This window comes from Solea solea, chromosome 3 (assembly GCF_958295425.1).
Source record: "Solea solea chromosome 3, fSolSol10.1, whole genome shotgun sequence".
In the NCBI taxonomy this organism is placed as follows: domain Eukaryota; kingdom Metazoa; phylum Chordata; class Actinopteri; order Pleuronectiformes; family Soleidae; genus Solea; species Solea solea.
Window position 1 is genome coordinate 4710341 of NC_081136.1, and position 25882 is coordinate 4736222.

Below are 25882 nucleotides of genomic sequence, written 5' to 3' on the forward strand. Positions count from 1 at the left end.
ATCTTTGTTAATTGGACATTCTTAATTGACCCCAGCCACAGAGGGTGTCTGTGTGTGTGTGTGTGGGGGGGGGGGGGGGTGGGGGGTAGTTAATTTTTTTTGCCCGTGACCCTGCTGTTTTTAATCTATAGATGGGATGCGGGGGGGGGTTTACACACACACACACACGCAGTTCATGTACTGCGATATCAGCGTCCACACTAATCATCTCAATGTTTGCCGCACAAGCAGCTGATAGGAAGCACATGTGTTGTGACTTTGTGCATCCAAGCTTGTTAGATTATCACAAGTGACCCCTATTAGAGTCAGGGTGACCCCACACACACACACACACACACACACAACATTCTCCCTGTCCCTACTCTCTCTGACACCGTACTAGAATCAGCACTTTTCCACTTTCTCCGTTTCATTTTTTTTCCTCCACATTTTACCTCATCTCTGCTCCTTCTCGTCCCAGAGTCAAACGCCTGGCTTTCATGATATCACTCCCTCCCTCCCTCTCTCTCACTCTCTCTCTCACTCGCGCTATCCTTGTGTCAATCTCTGCGTCCTCGCTCTTCCCCCGCAGAGGCGGCGAGGGAGCACAGTGCAGGACGCGAGCGCTCTGGTGACATCAACAGGAGACAAATGGGCCGTCGTTTGCTATCTGGGACAGTGGTGTAGCAGCGCGGGCGACTCACACTGTACACAACACGTAAAAACACACACAAACCTTGCACTTCGCTCCCTCCCTTTATCTCTTGCTATCTCACACACACACACACACACACACAGACACAGGGGAAAAAGGGGATGCAGCGTGTGCTGCTTCCATCAGCACTTTCACTGCTGTCCTCACCAGACTGTCCCTGTCTCCTCTCATGTCCTTAATGACTCCCACACCGTCTCCTCTCTCTTGTTCTTCTACTTATCTTCTTTGCATCCTTCTTCCTCTCACTATTTCAATCCCTTTCCTGTATTTTCTGTCTTGACTTTTCTCTCACAGATGACTATACACGTGGGGCGGGGGGGTTTCCTCGAGGAAATTCACCTTTTTGGTAAAAAAAAAAATCTAAAATTTAAAAAGTAAAACAGTGACACAAACATGAAATAATCACCATCGAGAAGGAACGCTGAGCAGAACCTTGGCTGACATATGTAAACCAGTAAACCAGGGTTCTCAAACTGGCGGCTTGCGGGCCAAATGCGTGAGCATTAGCATTATTGTAAGGAGGATAGCAAGCTAGTATTAGCATTTAGCTCAAATGAGCACAGTTCCCTCAGAAACTAACATGGCTGCTGACTAAGATCTGTTAAAACTAGAGGTTTATGTTGTGATTTAATGTATAAAAATATTAAAAATTATTTTTTACACTCTAGACCTGGACCACACTGTTTTTTTTTTATTATTTATTTATTTAGTCAGTATCAGGGGTTTGAGAGGCTCAACAGTGCTGGGAAAATTCATTCACTTGATAAACGACCTACAGTTTCGTATTAAATCAGCAATGTGATTTAATGTGGAATTCAATTACATGAATTAAACGCCAGTATAAAATAATAAAATACAACCATTTATTTTCTTGCTCTACAGTAAAAGATGTGCCGCACAACAAATGACCACTAAAATACCCCAGAACATAAAGTAAAGTAGGGAAAAATCGATAAATTGAGGGAGGCACGTGCGACGAATGCTGGGTGGGAGAAGAAAAGGGAGGAGGCGTATGTGTCGAACATCTATTGGAGGTGGTGCTTTTAACCTTTCAAAGATCGATTTTACAATAAGTGACTCCAACGTGACCCCGTTTCTACCTCTTACTTGAACGCTCGTCTTGTGTTCTGTCCTCCCTCTACATCTTTCCCCCCCCCCATTCCTGTAATTCCATGAACAAATACAACCCTCCCCTCCAGGACTAATTTTCTCTCAGGTCCTCACTTCCTTTTTTATCTTTGTGTAGCCTTGTACATGTTGGGTCGTCCTGGACGGTCAGAGCATCAAACATTCCCCGGAGAAACAGAGTAAGTAGCCACTGTACAGGAGGAGGAGAGCTGAGGCCGAGGCCTGGAGAGACTGCAGAGAGAGGGAGGGAGGGAGGGAGCCATTGTTTGGAGTTTCCTGCTGGTTTGTTTTTGGTACATATTGGCCTTTCATTCAAAGACTTGGAAGCAGAGGAACATGCTGACAAATGATAACAAGCCAGACAATGGCGAGACAAGGACTCCGCACTAACTGCTAATCACACACCAGCCTGAGGCGACGTTTACATTAAAATGTAATATAAGGTGTGTTTCCAAACAGCGGTTCTGTTTGGTACTATTTTGGTACAGTACATTGGACAGTACAGTCCGTTACGGCCATTCCATGCATTCTTTTGGTGCTATTCCACGATATAGTTCCAGTACGGCTCGGCTCCACTGGATTTTTGTGCTTTTTTCAAAAGAACGTTTTGTAAATGTCGCAGTGGGGATTTCATCAAAGTTTGATCATTTTTTTGTGACGTGATCAGTGGATAGATTCTTTGGTGTAGTTAGGGTTTTGGCGATGGTATCGAATGTCTTACAGCCAATAAAAAACACAACCTCTTTGGTGGCGGAGGTGATAGGGAGCTGCAGACTGAAAGATCCTGCACAGGTTTTGATCCTGAGACGACAAACTCTTTGAGTGGCTTTGTAGCAGCACAAAAAAGTGAAACCGTGATCAAAGTTATTGACTGGCTCTTGATCGGTCATCAGAGGAGCGAGAGCCAGGATTTTATCTTGGCAGGACGGGGGGAAAAAAGCTGGAGATGAGGAACTGAATGAGTATCAATACACACTGTCAACCACTATAACACACACACACACACACAATCGCTTTCTACTCTAATCACAATCTCAAGCCCTCTAACAAATGCCACAGCTGTGACACAAATCAGAGATATTAAGACTTAATTCACCTGCCATTTGCTCTGAACAGCAAATTCTCACACTGAAAATTGGAAGCACGGGGTTGAGAGTATAGCAGCGGCAGAATGAAATAGGCCGCATTTAAAGTGGCTGTATTTTGCAGACCTACTTACACCGAACACAACAGCAGACTAAATTTAAATACGTGTCACGTGTTACACTCTGCACACTGATTTACATTCAGGCTCACAGAGGACTGATACAGCCAGGTTATGTGGAATCTACACATAACCTGGCTGCTTGTTCGTGTCTAATATCAGTCCTGTAGAGCCGTATAAATGTGGCGAGAAGTCAGTGAATACATACTGAACAGGAGTTTTTTTTGTTATTTGTATCGATAAACAAGAACAATAACTCATGTCGTGGAATTTATTCTGGGGTTAATGAATTGGACCGAACGTACAGCATTTGTTCACAGACTCTGTCTGACACTGAAATACTGCGGAAAGGGTTGTGCTTTCGGCAGTGCTGTCACTAAAAACAGCAGACCCCTCTGTTAAATGAGATTTTAGACATTTCCTTTGCTAAATGTTGGAGATTAGGGCATGTTTTCAGGATCTTTAAGTCTTTTTAACTGATTTACAGTTCGGCATTGTTAGCTTTGATTTTAGAGTCGGATGTCGCGCTCATGACTCTTCCAGTGACGACACTCTGACATCACATTTTAGTATTAGCTCAGCTTGACTTAAAGGGCTAGGTACCAGGTACTATCACTAATGGAAAAGCAGTCGTGCTGGAAGTGTGTAGTGGAAAAGCACCATAATATGACACTCTTCGTAACATCTGGAGACACCGACTGAAGAACATTTCGGTATCTTTGGCTGACAACTTACTGGAAATACCCAGCCTGGCTTATTGAAAACCAGGAAGCGACATAAAGTGCATATAGTCATCTTAAAAGCGTCAGTAGTTTACGTCACTAACTCAGGTTTGTGTACATTAAATAAAAAGCTGTCCGTGCAGCTGCTCTGACTTAACTGGATGTAGATGTTCTTTAGAATCAGAGCGTCCATCAGACACAGTAAGAGGCCACCTTCAGTGAGCCAGACAAGCTGGAACCAGGCAGAGTGTTGATGTGAAAGGGAACGAACAGTCTATTGACCCCAATTCTGTGGGTCTGTGGTTTCTAATTTTACGGCCAGGTTTCTCTCAGCTCTGACGGTAATGGATGGGACCAACACCAGGGAGCAGGGACACCTGGCCACAGAGCCTCAGTCAGCACCGCCGTCCTGACACCTGTGATAAATGTATAAATGTACACACACGGTCGCTGTGCTACAACCTGGAGCCACACCATGTGTGGGGTGGGTGCTGGCTTTTTCACTGCTGAAAAAAAGTATCTAATGATACCAATAGCAGTCCAATTTAGTGTTTTAAACATCTGCCTGGTAATCACATCATTTTCCACTACAGTACCAGCATGACTCAGCACAGCTCAACTCTACTCGATTTGCTATTGTTGTGATTTGGCTCATGATCGCCGGCTTTCAGCAGCCGAGCGATAAGAGGCTGCTGTTCACCAAAAAAAACAATTGGTTGACATCAAATTCAAGGACTTTCCAGGACAAATGACCTCAAGTTCAAGGACAGAATGCGCTGACGAAGCTTAAGACAGGAGGGCAACTTGGAAGAGCCGCTTCACCCATGGTGCACACTTTCATCCGGACAAGCGATTGTCCTTGGGATCTTGGTCAAAGTCAGTCTTTATAATTTAAGACTCAGTATACGTCAAGCAATGCAGGGCGACACGTTTACCTAAATATCAACTTTACCTTCTTTCTCTTCTTCAAAGTTCAGGAACTTTCGACTTCTGGAAAGAACAAGTCTCTCTGAACTGAGCATGAGGTCTTCGGTTTATGTAAGTGTCCCATTATTAAAACAAGCACTTTGTCTCCACATACAACTACTTAAACTCATCATCCATGTCTGAACATCGTCTCTAGCGGCAGAGCAAATCAGGCCCGTCACTGTTCGGGGGGAAAGGACGCCAGAGAGTTTAGAGGCTGCCGTTCACTTAAAACACAAAATCACCTCACACCCAACTCTTGAGGAAGTTTAGATTGAAGCAAACTCGGGGCCAACTGGAGGAAGTGTTACGTAATGACAACACAACTGATCCACGTTTTTCTTTAAAAAAAAAAAAAAAAGGAAGCAGTGCTTCCCCATTTCAAAGAGAAAGCAGAGGAATGCGCCTCAGGGTGTGTCAACCTCTGGGTGTGTTTGATTACAGCGCACGTGTGTGTGTGTGTGTGTGTGTTTGTGCAAAGGGCGATAAAATAATGGCACTTAGTGTTTTCATGCATATGTATGTGTGCTTGTAATAGTCTTGTGTGACGAGCACAGGAAAAACTCATCAAAACAAAGCGAAAAGACTGCGTTTTTATTAGTTCAACGTTAATTAATCAGTAATAACCATCTGTGTGTGTATGTGTATAAAAAAATATAAATGTGTTCCTTTACATTGTAAAGGGCGATGAATAATTAATTAACAGTGCAAATGTATGCATTGTTTATACAAAGAACAAAGCAGGAAGAAGAAAATTAAAGAGATAAGTTGTTTGGTTTGTTTTTTAGGTGTGGTTGTATGAGCTACAGGACTTTAGCCACTTAATAAAAGGCTCAACTTAAGAACCTTATTTTCTGCAGCAACAAGTAAGACTTCTGCTTTGGTCAGTTCTCTATGGACTTTGGTGTGGGAGAGTGGGCGGCTTACATTATTCAGTTTCCTGTTGGAAAAGTCAGTTTAACAGTGAGATAAAGCCGTGACAAGTGGCTTAAATCTGCTGACAATCTGTTTTCACAAAAAAGTGTCAGTACGTCCTACAACCCACAACTTCAAAAAACTTCAACTACTCCTTTAATGAAGCCACAGTAATCAAACCAAACTCTTGATTAATTTCTCTTCTCCCTTTTAAAGCATGCAGTGCGTTGTTGCATACAAATTGAGATGTTCTGCAGACATGTAATCTGATGAATCTGACGTCTTTGTGCAAAAACAGTACAATGTTTGTTTGTTTAAAAAAAAAAAAAATTAATTAATTAAATCAAAAACATTCTCCCGAACACAGCAGGGGGGCTACTTGAATTTTAATTTCCAATTTTTGTCTCGTGGAATCCTCAGAGGGTCAGCGTTATTATTACAATGCTTTTAATGAAGTTAATTTACTTGATTGTTCGATTGCTACCATCCTCATCGAACTCGCTTCCGGCTCACGCTGAGCTAATTAATTCCTCTGCAACGGGGAAAAAAACCCAACTCTTTCCATTATTCACTCCACTCTGTTGTACTTTAGTGACCGCGCCCCTTCTTCTTCTACTGTGGAACCCTTGAGGGGCCATTTGCAGTTGGAACTTGGAGTTTATGGAAGGTATATGAGGGTATATGAAGGTTATGTAGAAGGAACGGGCCACGCGGCTGGTGTAGAGCAGGACCGTTCCATTTTCAAAACCAAGAAATCGAGCTGGGCTGGACATTTCTGGAGCCAGTACGCAGCAGGCGAGGGCAAATTTTAAAACACACATCAAAAAGTGCGTTTGGAAAATAATAAAAGATCTAGCACAATTCTCTTCTCAAAGTGCCTTTAACAGAACACAAAAGAACTAACGCTGCTATCAAACCTATCTTTGAGGGACAGTGGAAAGTGTTTCTCTAGTTATTTCTATGAAGTTGGTCATGGGCCACCACTTGAATAGACCGGGTGTAGTGGTTACTACTGTATCTTAAAGACAAAGAACGTCCCCTGAACTCGGATATCTAACTTACAAAACTCAGAGCAACCTCACATACCCTTGATTTAGGATTACACCTTACCCATCACCGCTACTTTCACCGACAATGGCCACTTAAATATTTCATGATAAATCAGGACCTGTCTTCCTTATCGGGACAAAAATCAAGTCTACATAAAGCAAATGACTACATTTTAAGGTAAAGACGTGTTTTAAAGTAAGGCCGAGGTCAGGGTTATGATTAGTAATTATGGTTATGGTCCGAGAAAGTCTCCAGGAAATTAATGTTAGTCAACGTAATGGCCTATGAGGTCATGGAAACCTCTGTGTGTGTGTGTGTGTGTGTGTGTGTGTGCGTGTGTGAGTCTCCTACCTCGTTGCCGTACATCATGAGGTGGTGGGTGGTGATAAGGGCTTTGAAGACAACCACCCAGCTGGAGTTGGCCGTGCGCTCAAACAGCGTGTCTGCCAGCTGGGGAATGTTCACGTTCATCTCATTGGTGCAGTGGATCAGATCTGGCACAGACAAAAAAAACAAAAAAACAACACAGAATAAGAGATGGAAAAACAAAAGAGAAGCAGAGAAACAACGTTCGATAACAACAGTAACTTAAACTTCTCATGAGAGACAAGGAGAGAAAAAACACGACAAATACACTTTGACGGGATTGTTTTCCGAGGTTCCATGGGGTTTTACCGTCAGATTATTATGTTGATGTTAAGCAGCCAGTTACTATAAAATATTGGGGAAGTATGATAATGGGCTTTTGACAATATATTGGGAAAAATTTGGCTGATAAACCGATATACATTCAGACATTTCCCCAGAGAGGTCCTTTAGTTTCTTATCTCTTGAAATTAATTTTGTATTTTTCATACGTCACAGCAGGTGCAGATATATTATTATCTTTAAAAAAAAATATATTTCTTTCAAAATAAAGTATTAGTAAAATATTACTTGGACTATGGTAATATCGACCGATATCATGATAGTATCTTGACAAATGATGCATTCTTGTTCTCAGCAGGGGTGTCCCACTCTAGATTCGCGATCAGACATGTGACCTTATCTAATTAACGTACGGGAACCACACTACGGAACGCCAAGCAGGTCACATCTCATTACAGAGGTGTTGCCTTCCACGCATGATAATGTTATTAGAGGTCAGATTTAAACTAGACTAAACTAAAAGCAAACACACAAAACATAATAATACATAGAATCGGTCACATTATTGAATGGGTCCTGCGCTCGTCCGATCAATGCTCAAACAAACGTGCGAAAATGTACTGAAATGAGAACTTTATTTTTGGACGAGCCCTGATCTGACCAGATAGCGGCTTGATCTGACCGCTGCTGCCACCACTTTAGTGGAGATTGATTTCAGTGGATTCTACTCGGGTCCTCCGGCTCATCATAAAGATTCAGTGTCTTTAACACAGCTCCTCAAGCATCACTACAGACACACACACTGATAAATTGATCATTCACCGCAGATAACGAGGGGTTTTCTTTCTTTCCCTCACGCCTCTGGAGTTCTTCACTCCTTCCTCTACACCAAGTTGTCAGCAATTGGTGGCACGTGGGCCAAAGACTGGCCCCGTCAGCGTCAGTATCTGGCCCGGCACATGATCTAACAAATCTGACCTTAAATTATTTCATAAAAAAAATTGACATTTCACAGATTTTATTCAGAAAATATATGAACCGATTCTACATGTTTGGTTTGAAAAATCAAAATAAAAGCACTGCTGTTGTCATGGACAACCAGGTCTGGGGAGTAAATGTCCGTAAAATAACTATTATCATATATTAGGCTCAAAGAAGAAGCAGTAATTCTTGAAACGGTACGAGAACGTATCTCACACACATTCCATGTTTTGGCCGAAATATTCAATTGCTTACAAAAAAAATCCTTTGTTTTGTTCCTCACCGCAGGACGTTACATGTTGGTGGTGGCGGCTCGCGCACCTGGTAACTACGGCAACAGCCTCTCATTAGATGAGCGGAGGACTGTAGCGAACTCATCGGAGGTTCCGTCTCCATGAAATCATGAGCGCACCAAACACGTGGCAGGTGCTCGCGCTCATTCGATAAAAGCCTCGTCTTCGCTCCCACCTTCACTCACTTAAGCACATAATAGTCCACCAGGCACTTGCTGACACACACACACACACACACACACACACACACACACTTGAGCCGTCCATTATTCTCACTCGTTCATTCTTACATGGCACCTTTACTTGTCTAAAAACACCCACACTGAGCCGTGGAGTCAATACAAATGAGTGTGATGTAATGGAATACAAAGGGTACAGTAGATCAAGAGTTTAGGACTGCAACGACGATTCCCTTTGTCTGTTTTTTCACAACCAAAAGGAGTTTTCTGACTTTGGTTTATTTGCTCCGTATAACAAGGAAATCATTTACAGTGAATTATGTCGCTATAGTTTGCTAATCAGATATTGGAGTTTAAATGAAAACTGCTCTGTTTGGACATGTATTTGTGTTTTTAAAACCCCAAAAATTGTTTGTTTTAGGCATAATAACATTACTTTTAACTTGTTTGTAGTTTTCCACAGCTGTACAGTGCTGGAAAAAACAGAACATTCATAATTAATTTGGGGTTGAAGATGAAAGGAGACATTCGTAGGGCTGAACAATTTTGAATAATTGTGATAATTTTGACTGAAATTGCAATTGCAACATGATTCGCATTATTTTTTATTATCTGTTTTTATTATGATGACATATAAGTTGAAGTAGAATATGATGTGTGTAGGTCAGAACAATATTAAATCTAAAATGCCTCCTCAGCCATATTGCAATTTTGATGAAATTTCAATTCATTGCCCCTAATTCCCATGTTTTGGAAAACACAGATCAGCATCAGCAGATTAAAATCGATGCCGACATAAAATGTTAGTCGAAGCTCTACAATACATCCATTCAGCTGATTACAGTGACTCCACCATCTGCATGCACCTTTTTTCTGTCTCTGGAACTCTGTTTCCCTCCCACTGCATTGTGGCGTGATGATACCAACACTGATTAGAACAATTAACGTCACTGGACTGGAAACATGCATTAAGAGCGACAGTTGTCTCGCTACTGTTCTGGTTTCTCATGATGCTACCTTTGCTCGAGCTCTCTTTCTTCCTTTCTCTTCCCCCTTTCTTTCATCAGAGCTCATGTTTTTTCATTAGAACTGGAGGGTTGGACACAGAGATAGCTAAGAGAAAGGCTGATTAGGTCAGCGGGGACCCTCCCTGCACGAGTGTGTATGTATGTACTGTACGTGTGTGTGGGGTAATAATGTAAAGGCTACATGTGTAGACTTAATCAGGCAGAGTGGAAAACGTTAGATGTCACTGATGAGAGAAAACAGTAGGGTACGAGACAGAGGAGACTCTGTCCACACTACTATGTTTTCATTGTAAGATAAAAAAAAAAAAAAGAAATTAGTGTCCAGACAACCATCATCATTTCCAAAAGTCTCAATTTTTTCCCCCCTATTCAGACTAAAACGCAGCCACTGAATTTTCAAACCATTGCTCCATTTTCATTTGAAAACTATGAAAGTTCTCGCGGTGTTTTTAAACTTCTCCTTTTTGGAAGCTCTAAACTGCGGAGGGAGTGTGGACGACAGGTGTATCCAAAGCAGAATGTATGTGTTTTTAAATGAACCGCTGCTGTCCAAACTTAAACGCAGCCCAAGAGTTTTCCAACACTGGCTCTGCTTTTGTTTGCAAACTATGGGAGTTCTCAGAGTTTTCAAACGTTTCCATTTTGGGAGTCTAAACTGCTGAGGATAGTGTGTACGACAGGTTTATCTGGAGCCAAATTTGTTTTTATACGAAACCCAACTGTCCAGACTAAAACCCAGCCCCACAGTTTTCAAAACGATGGCACCGTTTTTGTTTGAAAATTATGAAAGTTCTCACAGCATTTACAAACTTCTCCATTTTGGGGCTCTAAACCGCCGGGGGTAGTGTGGACAACAACAAGTAAAGCTGTGCTTGTGTGTATGTGTTTTCAAGTGAAACCCAATTATCCAGACTAAACCGAAAACTATTCGTGTTCTCAGAGCTTGCAAACATCTTAATTTTGGGGCTTTAAACTGCTGAGATAGTGTGCACGGTAGGCTTATCCAGAGCAAGATTAAGGTTTCAACTAACAACTATTTTCAGTTTTATCAGTTCATCTGTTGATTATGAAGAATAAAATGGTTGTTTGGACCATAACATGTAAGAAAATGTCGATTGTTGTTTCTTAAAATTATGTCTTCAAGTCTTGTTTTGTCCTCAAACCAAATTTATTCTGCTTTCATGACGTCAAGAAAGGAGAGAACATTCACGTTTAAAAAGCCGAAAGGTTTTTTAAATTACTCTAAAAACACTTGAAGATTAATTCAGTGATCCATTCATAATCGATGAATCGTTGCAGCCCCAGTGAAGAATGATGGAGGATAAGAGTCCAATTGAGAACTACAAGAAAGAGATAAAAATAAAGGGGGATAAAAAAAAGGGACCAGTGATCAAGAATCGAGGAAAGGAGTGAAAGATAGAAGAGATAATGAGATGTGAGAGACATGAGTGTCTCTTCATCCAGACAATTTGCTGGAATCCACACAGAGCTCAACCAGCCTCCCTGTCTCGCTTCATATCTCTAAGCTGCAGCACAAGCTGAGCAATTACTTCAACCACAGATGGGAAAATACATATGTTTCATTCTAACAATCATTAACTGCGAGACTCTGACCAAAGAAGCCTCGTCACCGAGACGAGCTGGCTGTCGGCCAACTCCGAAGACACTGAAGTCCAGCCAACATCTTTATTACACTATTTCCTCAAATAGAGGCCACGTTCTGTAGCAGGTAACAGGCATTGAGGTAGACTTGTATTAGAGAAAGGACTTTACTTTTCAGTATTTTCCACACACAACTTTTCCATGATGGTGCAGTTCCGATGGTGCAGTTCCGTTTGGTACAGTATTGTAGCCCTGGGTCAGGCTTGCATTTGTGAAACTGTTTTTGTTGTTGTTGTTGATCAGGACAAAAATCACGCATACAGACAGCAAATTTGGCCTGAACATAGCTAGCTAAAGACTTAAGATTTTGTGCTAGATGTGCTAGTAGCCAGGAGCAACCATGGCTGTGAAGCCTCTGTAGTGACAGGTTGTAAAAGGTCAAACTGTTTTTGGCCGATTAATCTGCTAAAATGATTCAACTGTACTTTGAACTTCTCAAAAAAAAAAATATGACACATTCACTTCCTGATTGGTTCTAATCAACACAATTCCACTTGTTAGTTTAATGGGACTGTGAAAATGTGAATGAAAAATGAAAATTTGCGACTACTAGGAAAAAATTGGCAGCAACTTAATACAACCACCCGTTTTTTCACATTGAACACTAATAAAAATGACAATAAAGCCTTTGAATCCCTGAATTGCCAATAAAAAAGCTAAAGTGACATGTATCTGTGGGGGAAACTCATCTTAAATCTACCATCAGCAGTTGGAAGTGACGGCTGTGTCAATGTGTAAATGAATGACCTCATTCCCCAACAGGGACTTTCACTGTTCCAGTCTGATGTGAGGCCCATTGTTACAGGTCGTGCGTTGACCTCTGTGGCCTTTCATTGAACCACAATAGACCCGTCAGACTTCCTGGTACCAAGGGACGAGCGCAGGAGCCGGAGAAACCGGCGCCGCGGACAAGATGTGAGGCTGCGTGTGTGGGAGACCGGGACACAACTTTAGAGGCGTTAACAATTAACTGATACATATCAGTAATTGGTTATGAAGTAAAAGATACAAATAGACTAATAGGTGATTCACTGTGAAGCGTTCGATGTTTAAATGTAGCTGCCATGACGTTACCTCTGTCAAACTCTCGTAGAAAGACTCCTGTGAGCAAGACCACTTAACCCAACGAGCAGCATGATATAAATAGTGACCGTTTACTCAGCTTTACGAAAATTTACTAACTTTACTAATTCATTTAAAACAAAACCTAACTGAATTGTGCCCATGTATCTAGAAATTAGGGGTGCAAAACCTTCAATACACAAGACACTGTAGGGGCTTTTTTACCACGTTCATGAACACCGCCCAATTAACGATCACAAACAAACGGCGCCGTGAGGGTCGATGGAAACTAAACGGAAGCCAAACAACATGGGTTGGTGTCAGCAGAGAACGTTCAAGGCTGCACCGTCATCTACTAAATCCGCCGTGTGGCTCTATTAGCGTCAACTTGGGCGGCGGCGAAGTGAAGCTTGTCAACAAAACACAGAGTCAAGTCTGCTCGTGGTAACACATCTCACATGAGGATAAAGCAGTAGGAGACGGACGAAATAGAAGAAAGAGCTTTGCTCGTCATTAACGTAGCCCCTCAGGATTTTCGCAGAACGGCTGAATAACTGCCAGATATCGAAAGTGAAAGTTATCTTTGAAAAAGGGGCAGAAAGAACTCACTAGTTTTTTGACAATTCTACAACCATAAAATCAAAATAAATCAAGGCGACCTGAATATAAAGTAGTTATAAGAGAAAAGAACCGTGGGCTTGTCGAACCGTTACTAGAAACACATTGAATTGTCCACAGAGATCAAGAGATCCTCACGTTATATGTATCCATTTTCTGCTGTTGTACAGTTGCTTTGTGTGCATGTGTGAGGTCATGAAGTCAGTTGTGCCAGTAAACACCTGCAAACCTGAACTTGAGTTATTACCTCTGTGTGCGTTTCTTTGTGTGTGTATGTGTGTGCATGTTAGAGAAAAAGAAAGCAGGTGGTCAGATCATGCAGAGGATGAACCAGGGGGAAGGTGGAGACAAATGACATCTGGCCCAGCTGGTTACCTCCAGTCTGTTCTCTACTGTCGTCTCTTTTACCCACCTGCTACTGCTACACACACAAACAGACACACACAGTCTCTTGTCTCTCTCTAGCCACTCCTTTACCTTTCTTCCTCTCCTCTCTCCATTTGCTTCCTGGTTATATTTCCCACGTTATTGCAACAAATCATTAACTCTAACGTCCAACGTTTCTCCTTCTCGTGTCACTGTAAAGTTCTTTCTTCTCTCAGATTTACTGTAGATTAAATAATTTGTGTCAGCCATACAGGCTCAAGTACACTATACAACTTATACAGCAACAGAGTGGTGACAAAAATGGCTGAAGAATCCCAGGAATTACAAGTGGTTAGTGACAGTCACAGTGACAATCAAAATCACCATCATAGCCTTGGATATTCTGGTGGATAATCTCTTGGTTAGAGATCGGTTGGGCTGAAATGTACCAATTTATTCTCACAAACATTGGCTAAACTTAATTGTATGTAATTGCATAAACATATTTGATACATATTTGGTAAATAAAGCCAACACAAAGTCCAAAATACAAGAGATGACAAAGATATCGTTTTACGCAAAGTTGAGTAGTGCTCGTATAGGCAAGCGTTTTTTTGTGGGTCTCCGAAAACGGCAGTTACGATAAGAAACTTCTGTGGATACTCGAAAAAAAAATGCCCTTACTTGCAATGGATTTATGAAAACTCGATGCAGAAATTGAGCGGGGGAAATGTAACTGCTAAGCTCTCTAACGTTGGATAAATAAAGCAAGTACAACGGCATAAGTGGAGAAGGTTATTGCATTAACGAACCCCGGACATCTTCACGTAACATAAGTGTTAAAACAGGCTAATAATTATCTGAATCTGAATTAAAACATCCTATTTTGGGGGGCGTCCAACGAAAAATACTGTTGTAAGACTATAAAACTCATTCCTCGTCCTTAAATTTAAGAATTTTAAACAAAAAAAGGACAAAAACAGTGACTCGACTCACAACTATTGCGGAAATAGTTACTCAACAGATTCAGTTGCTTGTTGCAGCTTCTCAAATGTTCCTTTATGACCGTTTCTGAATATTCCTTCAGGGTTTTGAATCGACGTTCAGATAAAACGGTACTCTTTTGTCTCTGGAAAAGTTATCGAGACAATCTGCAGATCAATCCGCGAAGAAATGTACCAATAATTGCAAAAATAATCTCTCAAAGACCCTCTTTGACAGTTACACTCATAAATGTGTAAGTACATGTTGAAACTTTCCCAAAAAACACATTTACCCAACCTTCACCAAATCTGAAAAACCCACAAAACTGTGAAATTCTCCTCTGCTCTCGTGGGAAATTTCTTTTCCACAGACTGACCTCACGACAGAACACCTTTTTTTTCCTTTTTTTCTTGCTGTTAGCTCAGTGTCTCACTGAAGGACATTTCCTCAGGTGGACAGGTTGTCCGGTTGCATTTGTAGGACAGTGTTTTCCAACAAAATTGCCCGCCCCGCAGTGCCAAACGCTCCAGAGACAGAAAAGGAGAACATCAAGGTTTAAAGAACGCCGCTAAGTTAATGAGGGTACAGAGAATCTGCAAGGGGACGAACACGCTAACAGACGCCACAGAGATGAAAAGCCAGACGAGGGAAGGAAGGAACCAGAGGGGAGTGCGACCCCAATCTGTTAAAGATTAACACTCTGTGGTATCAGCACCTTGTCGGGCATGTATTAGTAATCTGTTTCTCTGTTAAGGATTGTGGAATTGGTTTGCCACAAAAGAGGAGGATTCCCCCCCCTCAATCACTGCAGCGTTCCTGTCTTCCTTACCCTCTGAAATCCTCCTGATAGGAGGAGGCGAGAGGTGTTGAACAAATGGATAAAGACGTGTAAGCCTGCTTAATTTCGGAAAGCTGCTTTACTCTTCAATTTAAAGCTTTACCGGCACAGTGAGACGGCCTTTTTTTCTTTTCTTTCTGGAGTACATGAATCAAAAAGTCTTTTTGTAATTTTTTTTCACAAAATGTATGTGGCGCTGTAACACTGGCACACTGATAAAGTCCGATAAAGTCTTTGTACGCCTTTTAAATTACATAAGTTTGTTAAGGAAACTACAAAAGCTGTTTGATCTTACTGATGCGTGATGATTAAATGTTTCTACTGCTTTCAAATTTGAACTGCAATTTTACTCATTTTTATTTCACTATTTTTTCCGCCTGTGCTCAGTGATGCAATAATATTTAGGGTTTGCAGATTGCGGTATAAACTGCAACTGCCCATTATTTTCATTATCGAAATATTGGGTACTTGTTTGGTCCATACATGTGTCAGAAAATGTAACGTTCAATACAACATAAATAAAACAATAACGTTCTCAAATGTCTTTGTTTTGTACAAACCAAAATATTCTCATTTTAAAAGCTGGAAACTCAAAAAAAACCCACTCAAAATAGTTGATGATCCATTCGCCCTCATGTCAAGCACCATTACGTGTCTTCCTGCCATCTATTAATATCAAAATATTGAATTATATACTTTAGCCAGGCATAAATTTAGTCTCTGTTGGTCTAAAACTGCACAGATATGGGGTTTTTCTGCGGCTGATGTCGTCACACGAGATAACAAATACAAGTTTGTCCAAATTTGACATATTTAGTAGCATTTTTAGTTGTGACTCGCGTGTTAACAAGTCTGGTTTTAGTCACACGAACGCAACAATTTCCTTTTCGTGTTTTTCTTCCATCTATAAACATCAACATATTGAATTAAATAATTTTGCGGAGCATAAATATAGTCTTTGTTGTAGCGCTGAAACAATTACTCAATTAATCAATCACTAAATTAAATTAACTAATCGATTTATCAGTTTGAAGCTTTTTTTTCATGATTAAAACAAGCTTCTCAAAATGTGAATATATTCTTCATTTCTTTGCCCCATAGAACAAAGATTTTTTTTTGCAGCTGACAACAAATTTCACTGCCAACTGTATTATCTGCGTGTGTTTGTCCAAATTTGACATATTAAGTAGCATTTTTGGATGCGACTCGTGTGTTCACAAGTCTGGTTTTAGCCCAATGAACGCAACGCTTTTCTTTTTCGGGTCTTGTGAACGCAGCAATATTTACTTTTGGCGGGGATTGCAGGAATCCCCTGCTACGTAAAGTAAGTAGCCTGTCACCAGGCAGCGATGATTTCATGTTCTCTTGTTTTGTCAGTTGGGTTCATTTGTATTAGGGGGGGTTTCATCCACTTGACTATTACTGTGCCAGTGTTGTACGACTCCTGGAGCATTCAAATTGATTTGATTGAAAGTGTAAGTGCAGCAGCAGCAGCAGGAACTGTGCTTCACCTTGGTAACCAGACTGCATTTATTAGCCTCGATCAAATCTGTATTTTATTCATGCTCACGTCTCATTGCTCCGTTGTCTGGTAACAAGCACAACAAAAAATGTGTCAGGAGCAGAGGAACAGGTTTCTGCATTTTTTTTTTTCTGCAGTGTGTTCACTTAGACCCGGGTCATTAAACACGTACAGTACGTTATGTATTTATGTCAGAATCGGAATACTTTTACACGTTTATGGATGAAATTGGGTGTGTTTCATTGGCTCCTTCAGAGTTATACAAATAAATATTTAAATTACAAGATAAATGTATAGATATTTGTGTCTTAATTCACCATTTTCTACCAATTTGTGCACAAAAACTACTACTTAATACATTATAGATGTGATGTATTATTTTAATGTCGTTAGTGTGCTTTTATATAAACATATTTACCTCTTAATCATGTTGTTTACATTCTCAGTTAAACGTTCTATTAATACAACAGAGTTTCCAGAAGATTATTTCACTGTATTCCACACCAAATGGAGAGATAATATTCTTTAAAAAAAAAACAGAAAGCTAATAATCAAAACAAATATACAGAAAAAACTCAAAAACCGTTTGGACTGAAATACAAGAATCTGATGCTGCCAATGGAACTTTTAAAAAGGACATTTATCTCCCAGCCCATGAATCACTGAGTAAAGCCAGAAAATAATCGTTTTTTGTGGGTAAAGGAGTAAAAGGTGAATTTGAAAAAGACTGTACACTCAAATCTAAAAATCTAAATCTGTTCGAGTGTTTTTATAAATAATTAAAACATAAAAGTTCTGACTTTTCTTCATCATTAAGAAGAAATCCCTAAAATGTAAAAAGTTCTAGTTTGTGAATGATTTTGAATAAATATCTGCTGCAATTACAATTATTTTGACTGAAATTGATGAGATATGATTTGCAGTCACTTTTTCATACATTTTAACTTGAAAAAACATAGTTTAAATGATTTTTGGTGATATTTTTGCAAATCTGTAACAAACCGATGTTTTCTTTAGTCTGAATATGATGTGTAAACTGTAGGGCAGGACAAAATGATATGGAAATAGATTTGCGTCAATACATTCAAACAAAACTTTTTAAGAAGCAAACAAAGATGAACCAGACAATCAAAACTACACACATTGAAAATAAAATATCAATTTAATAGATTTTGAAAATAACACTTCAATAACACGTTATGATTTTGTTTGGTTCATCTTTGTTTGCTTAGTTCATAAAGTGTTGCTATTTATTGTTGGAGATTTTTGCACCACCCGTGATTTGAAAAATGATTAAAATTTCAATTCATTGTACTTAAATCGATCAAATAAATCGACAGACTAATCCACGATGGAAAATAATCATTATTGAACACAATGCATTAAAGGGAGTTTCCAAGCAGTAAAGCTGAGCGACTTTACAACAGGAAATAAAAAAAAAAAGGAACTTGGCAGCAGATCACAGTTGAGAATCTGCCAAAAGTGAGTTTTGGCATCAGCATCTGTGTCTCACAGAGAAAAAGTCAGATGAGTGCAGGAGTTCGGCGGCAGGCAGTGAGGGAAGATGGCAGGAAGAATGGCAGAAGAAGAAGAATTAAGAAGAGGGAGAAAAGGGGGTGAAAAGACTGAAATTTTATCTATTAATAGAGCAGCTCTGGTTCTTGAGCTTTAATTCCACCCTTGAGGTTTTAAATAAGGTTTTGTGTCCCTGTCTCTTCTTTAGTCGCACAGAAAGAGAGATGGCGCAGCGGTGGAGGTTTTCATGAGGGGAATTTTGTCAAGTGAATAGGATTGAGCGCACGTCTCCGTGCGGAACACGTCTCGAGGGGAACGTCTACCGATTTCTGTCAAGACGATTGTGACAGTGACGCACACAGGTAGAGCGAGCGAGAGAGAACATGGGAACAAAAAGAAATAAAAAAAAAACGAGCAGTTGAAATCAGCCAAAGGCTCCGGAGAGGAACACGGCTAAAAATAAAAAAAATACAACATCAGTGCAAGTGCGCAACAGAAGCACCGAGTGTTCCCAAACATTTATGCCCACACTGACGTTACAAAACCACCGAGCACAACACAGAATACACTTCATGTGTACTTAAGTACAACGTGCACTTTTACTACGCTACATTTCCTCTATCTTTGTGACTAGCAAATAAAATCAGAAGAAGAAGAGTTGGTATTATGGTCTGTATTTATATAGAGCTTTTCTAGTCTTCATGGGCTGCATTACACTACAGGTTTCACCCATTCACAAACAAGTGTCTTTGCTCGAGGACACGTACGGACTAGCAGTGCCAGGAATTGAACCCACAGCCTTCCATTTGAAAGACAACTCACCCTACCACTGAGCCACCATGCCTCAAACCTTACTACTCACTTTTTTAATACTTTTACTTCTAAAACTTAAATTACTATTGATACTTTGGGGGTTCTCTTGGCATTGCAGCAGTTTCGGTAACGCGACTAATGTTCCCGTATCACCTTTTTGTCATTTTTCACTTTTTTAGTACCATAATTAACATGTTTTCCTAACTTAAAATGTCATAAATATGTTATTTGTGATGTTAAAAATAGGTCTTCTTTTTTAAAACGTTATTAACGTGTGTTGGCAGCATTTTTTTTTTTAAAAAACGTTTTACATCACTAATGTCTTTGTAAGATTAGAAACATTTTGTTTCCTCTTCACCATCATTGGTCCATATATGTTTACAGATATGAACCAAATGGTAGTTTACAGACACAAGGTTCCACCAGTGTAGGGGCTGCAAAAATTCCCATGGAACATTTAGAATATTTCCAAAATTAGCCAAACTTAAGCTCCCAATCCTGTGGAAATTTGTTGGGGGGGAATTCACCATGAATGTGTACATTTAAGAACCTAAAATCTACAATATTAAAGAATGTTGTTTTTGTTTTTTTTTAGATTAATAACAATAATATCATGAATTGGAATTATTCTGAGTTAAAGAGAATCTGCAGCCAAATTTCAGTCACCCTGAAGAGTACAGAGTTCAAAACCCAACCCCATTTATAACTCGCTTTCCTCTCCAGTCTCATGGTGAACACATGAATTCTCCCGGGCTCCACTTGAACACACACGTGTCCTATCTCTGCCGTGCAGACAGGGAGGGGCTTACCCCCGCTCTGTCCAGATAGCACTAGACCCCAGCCACAATCACACTTAAGACACCGCCCTCCCCCGTCGCCACGCAGCCCCACCCTGCAGCCGCTGCCGTTATCTGGCGTCAGAATCGATGCAAACACAAAACAGGAAATACACTGGGATCCTTAAATGATCTTAAAAAACAAAAAGAACTCATGGAGCTTTTTCAATTCCTGCACTGCTTTTTCCTCGTGGCGTCCAGTCGATGGCAGTTAATCACTCCTTGTGTGTGTGTGTCTAACGAGAGAGGAGAGGAGCGGGGATAAACGGTGTGGGGGGGGGGGGGACAGCGTGACAGGACGCCAAGGAAATCACTAACTGTGGGGAGGAATAAAGACTCGGGGGGGATGATCTATTGTTGTGAAAGTGAAATTTCTATAGTCGACACTTTTTTGGACCTGATATAGTGAAGCTTCTGCTCCCGTGCAATTGCATCGTTTCATATCCAGTCGCCGCTCCAACCTTTTCTCGAATGTTCAAATTGTCTTCGCAGATGTACGTACGTTACAACAGCAGCTGTTATCTCCTTCCATCTCTGGGTTTTTTTTGTTTTCGGCCATATGTTATGCCGCGGGCAATCGCCTCGAACAACGTCTGAGTCGGGGGTTTGTTTTAAGACCCTGTTAGACTTTTGTCTCCGCACCGTTTTTGACATGATTCTTGCAGAGGTGGCAAAAAAAAAAGGGGGTGGGTGGTGTTCAGAGTTTGTTGTGAGGACGGTTCAAAATTTATTTTACACCCAATCTACAACAGGAGCAGCCCCTCATTTTGTCTTGGCTGGTCAGGAATCCTCCGACTCTCGCTCAGTGTCCCATTTACTCTCCTCCGTGTTTGTTTGTTTGTGTAGCCTTTATGCTAATTCTGTGACAAGTGGAAGAACCCAAAATGCAGATTAAGGGTCTACCGACATTGTTTTTTTTGTTTTTTTCAGAGATACCGATCATTACTAGTTTATGAGGCTGAAAACAGAATTTGGAACTGACACTGCATACATTTACAACCAAAAATGCCTTCAATGTTAATGTTTATCAGTAAGGAACTGTCCTCTTCTGAGCTACGAGCAAGAATATATAAGCATTTATACACCTTTAACTCTCTTTTTCCCCTCTTGGATGTTAGGTAAAAGATTCTAATAATTAGCAGTAAGAGACTCCATGTTGTTTGTCAACTGTTGTCAGTTTAAGAAGCGGCTCGAGACCAAAATGTCCCACAGGAAAAGACGGTAGCGGAGCCATGGTAGTGCACTTTTGGCGCTTTTCCACTACACAGTTCCAGCTTTTCCATTAGTGATAGTTCCTGGTACCTTTTCTCTAGCTGCTCTGGTGAGGTTCCAAGCTGAGCTGAGCCTATACTGAGCCACCGATAGGTCAACCAGCATCGTCACAGGAAGAGTCATGAGTGCGGCATTCCGACATCCGTGAGCCGAATTGCAACCCGTTCAGTCGTATATTAATTTAGCTCCGGTCACACAGGAAGTACTGAACGATTTTTAAATCAACTGATTCTAATGATTCAGTTACACCGAAAATAACTCAAGTCACTAGTTTGTGTCGCGTATAAAACCACATCATGCCAGTTTCACGCAGCAGTGCTATGACGACCACTAATGGAAAACGTTACCAAACTGTGTAGAGCCGTGCCGAAACTGTATAGTGCAAAAGCGCCTTTTGAAATTAATAAATAGTATCAGTAATGGTTATACTAAACTATACTATATTAAAACTAAACCACTGATACCGTTATAATCTTCCAGGTGGATAATTGGTCGACTGCCAATACCGACTGCTTTGTAGCACGACGAGGAAAAACCAGAATATGAAGGAATTTACGTTTTTCTGACAACGATAAAAATTGCATCGTCATCTCTTACAGACCTTGATAAAAGCATTTTGTTTGGGATAAATTAGAGCGAGACCGCTGTGTGCACCTGCAATCAGATGTCGTCAACCAATGTGGGTTTTTCTGTGGCCAATGATGACGTCTGTGTTTAGAAATCAGAGCAGTCAACCCCTCAGTCTGATAAAATAGCACAGTTAAATGACAACAAAACAAATATTTTTAACATCAATTATGGTCCGCCTCCATTATCTAAATGTTATGTCTGCAGTGCAGCGGAATTATTTACATTTGAAGACGGCGTCGCAGGGAGACAACTGCGTCAAAATTGTGGACACTTTGTCCTTTTCTGTAGGAACCAAAGTGCCCCTTCCCCACTGTCACAGAAGTGAAATGTTGTTTTGAGCCCTACAGTGTTTTCAAAAATCGACCGATTGACGTGATTGCACAGGATATGAACTCGTCAGTATTTGAAAATAGACTCTCTAGAATCTCTGTAAGTGCGGATTTTTCCTTTAAGAGCCAGTTCTCACAGGCAGTTATGTCAATATTGATGCAAATTTCAGGGTTTTTTTATGCAGAATCCATTACTTTACATCATATTAAATGCACTGAAAGAGAAAATATATGTATTTTGGCTAAACACTTCAGGTTTGGACTGTGTGCTGAAGTCACAGATGGTGCCCTGCTTGTTGACCGCCTGTGCAGCCGGTGGGGTTGGAGTATTTTTAGTGCCCTCTGACCCTAAAAAGAAATAATTCACTGGAAATATAATTACCAGAAAATAAATGCTTCTTCAAACGTCACTATTAAAGCTTTGAAATCATGTTCATGATTATTGTTGAAATAAAGCTGCAAATACCAGATGCATGCATACACACCCATTCACACATACCACGTACATTCCAACACACACACAAACACATAAAAAAACAAACACAAACAAGATCTTATCTGTGCGCTAGAGGATTAGTGCCACATGTAAAAAAAAATAAAAAATTAAAGAAAGTATAAAATAAATAGCATGAATTGGAATTCTGAGATTAAATTCAGAACTCTGAGACTAAAGTCAGAATTTTAAGAAAGTCAGAACTCTTGAGATTAAAGTCAGTATTTAACATTAAAGTCAGTATTTTACATTAAAGTCGCAACTGAGATTAAATTCAGAACTCTGAGATTAAAGAAAGTATTTGACATTAAAGTCAGAAAACCGAATTCTGAGATTAAAGTCAGAATTCTGAGAATAAAGTCAGAGCTCTGAGATTAGTCAGAAATCTGAGATTAGAGTCAAAAAGCCAGAACTCTAAGAAAAAGTCAGAATTCTGGTATTAAAGTCAAAATTCTGAGAACAATTCAGAATTCTGAGATTAAAGTCAGTATTCATAGATTAAATTATTCTCAGAATTCATGCCGTTTTATTATTTTAGTTAATTTCTTTCATAACATCTGACCCAAATACTCTTCCGTATATCTGAAACAGCTGTGAATTTAAAAAGGAAGCTGCAAAAAAACCAAAAACAACATAAACCTGAGCTCAATAACCTTCTGCAACAGCAGCAGCAGCAGCAAAAAAACCTTCTGACATGTTGGATAAAACCATCAGGACTTTGGCTGAGAACGACCAGGAATAAAATAACAACAACCTGACAATGCACTCATTTCACAGCGGCCTGGACAGTCTGAATGAGCAGCGGAGCCAAAAAGCCATGGTGAAGATGTTCTCACATGTGGGGTGAAATGAAACAACCCAACCAGGTCTGGACAAGAGTAAAAATAGAGTAGTTTTTGTCTTTTTCCTGACAAATACCGGGCAATTTGATCAACAGCAAAACTTTGTTCAAGCATGAAACTGAAAAACTACCAGAGGGAAAAAAAAGGGTTTTTGGGAAACATCTCTCCATAAAGCTTGAATACACGCACACATTCCCCGATTTTGGTAAACACTAATCAACATTTTACTGATCAAACAAGCACTCGATTAATCGAGAAAACAATCAACAGATGAATTGATGATAAAAAAAAAAAGATTTATATTGGTGTTTTCAGCTTCTTTGATGTGAACACTTTCTGAGTTTCTTTGCTTCTTAAAACAAATTGCTCATAACTGAATGAATTGGTTTTTGGTCAAAAAAAGATATCTAAGAACGTCATTTCAAGGTTGGACAACATTTTCAGACAAGACAACAAATCAATAAATCAACAGACTGATCGATTATAAAAATAGCTGAATGAGAGGCAAACAGAAACTGTTGCTGTGCTCGTTTTCGATTTGTTTATTGGAAATAGAAAATAAGCGGACACTGGAAGAAAATACTGTAAATCGCTGACATCATTTCAGACACCAAGGAAGAACCTGGTTGTGATTTTTACCACAATCAAGCCGGTAGTGCCACAGTATAAGACTTCAGAGAGTCACGACAGCGGCCGTCCACATTACATCGAGCCTGAACAACGGGAGGGATCGGATTCCTTTATCGCTTATCATCCACTCTCATCTCTTCATTCACGCCTCCATTAATGTGACTCCTGTGACTCTCACATGACGACCGAGTGCCTCTCATGTGACGCCAAGGTGTGAATATCACACAAAAGGTTAAGTGGCGGAGAAATCTCTCTCTCTCTCTACCCAACACCATACTGTAACTCCTCCAGCTGATGGACTTATTTACAAAAAATAAAGTATTTGATTCCGTGGATAAGAGGAGAAATTAGTTGAAAATTCAGAAACTACTTGTGAAAAGGGTGCGAAAATGGCGCTATTTACATGCCCCGGAGGAAAAAACGTGCGATTCAGACGCGGATGATTCACCAACGTCCAATTATTTCAATTTTAAATAACCTAAAATAGACGGGTACGAAAAAGGCGGAACCCTGGGGTGCAGCTCGCCATCACCCGGACACTTTATGGGGAGCACATAACAAAAAAGTATGGAGTCGAGGTACAGCGGCGCCATTTCACCGAAACAGAAGTCACGGCCATGGATAGTGATCATGGACGTCTGTCTATTGTACGTCACTATAAGTGTGCATTATGTTACGTGTGCTCCAAACAATTGTAATGAATGAATAAATGAATGAATGAATGAATGAATGAGAACCCCATGGGTGCTAATGTTGTTGAGCTGTTAAAAAATATTGCACGTAAAAGCACGATTCATTTTACATTTGGTCTTAAAATATGTGAATAGTGATTCAAGATGGTAGTTCCCAACAAGGCAGTTGGAACTTTGCCGTTTACACATTTCATTTAGTTTAATAAATGCTGTCGTCTCTCATTACAAATGCACAGTTGTTAAAAATAGCAGCGAGTAGGTGGCGAGTGATCACGCAGCGAGACAAAAACAGATTGAAAGTGCGTCAATAATCGTTTTATGAATCGAATCGCGAGGCACCTAAAGATTCCCACGCCTAGCGTGACAGCATAGCCTCTGTCGGGGCTGCAAATCGCGATCACGAGGTTGAAGGAAAGGTCCTGTTCTAGTGCGTCATTACCAGGAGCACCAAGAGATTCGACGCCACATCTTTGTCCCAGCAGCTGGTCTGAAAATCAATAAGGTGTTTACCCCCCATTATAGAAGTAGCACAGGTAATTTCTGTTACAGCCCGGTGCCTCGCGTTCCAATGACAGGCATGTACTTCCGAGTTCTCTGTGTATATGTGTGTGTCATATAAGGCACATGAGGCACACACACACAAACACACACACTCGCGCACCGCCTCTGCACTGGGACTGGACTCGATAATCAATTCCCCTCCATTGCCTCAGGGCGGCTACCGCCACAGATGGAATGTAATTGTGAGGGAAATACTTGTCTGTCTGTCTGTCTGTCTGTGAGCGCCATGGCAATCACTTAGCTGTTTATAAAAAAAAGATGGATTAAACACACAATATCTTTCGCTATGACAAACTGTAAGCAGGTGTGCAAGCAGACACGAACACAATCCAACATCGTTTGACCCTCCGTCGTTGATTTTTATGACGCTAATGTCCATAAATAGGAGAGCGTTCGCTGGTTAACAACT

At 40.4% G+C, this 25882-nt stretch overlaps 1 protein-coding gene across 3 annotated transcripts in view; it reads right to left on the bottom strand.

Annotated features, from left to right (window-relative positions):
• The window catches only part of si:ch211-200p22.4 (phosphatidylinositol-binding clathrin assembly protein), a 74686-nt gene that overhangs the window by 42690 nt on the left and 6114 nt on the right, over positions 1-25882 (bottom strand). For all 3 annotated transcript variants that reach the window (XM_058623665.1, XM_058623664.1, XM_058623663.1), the window contains exon 2: positions 7031-7173. In XM_058623665.1, the coding sequence (XP_058479648.1) occupies positions 7031-7173 (143 nt within the window). The remainder of the gene's footprint in view (positions 1-7030; positions 7174-25882) is intronic.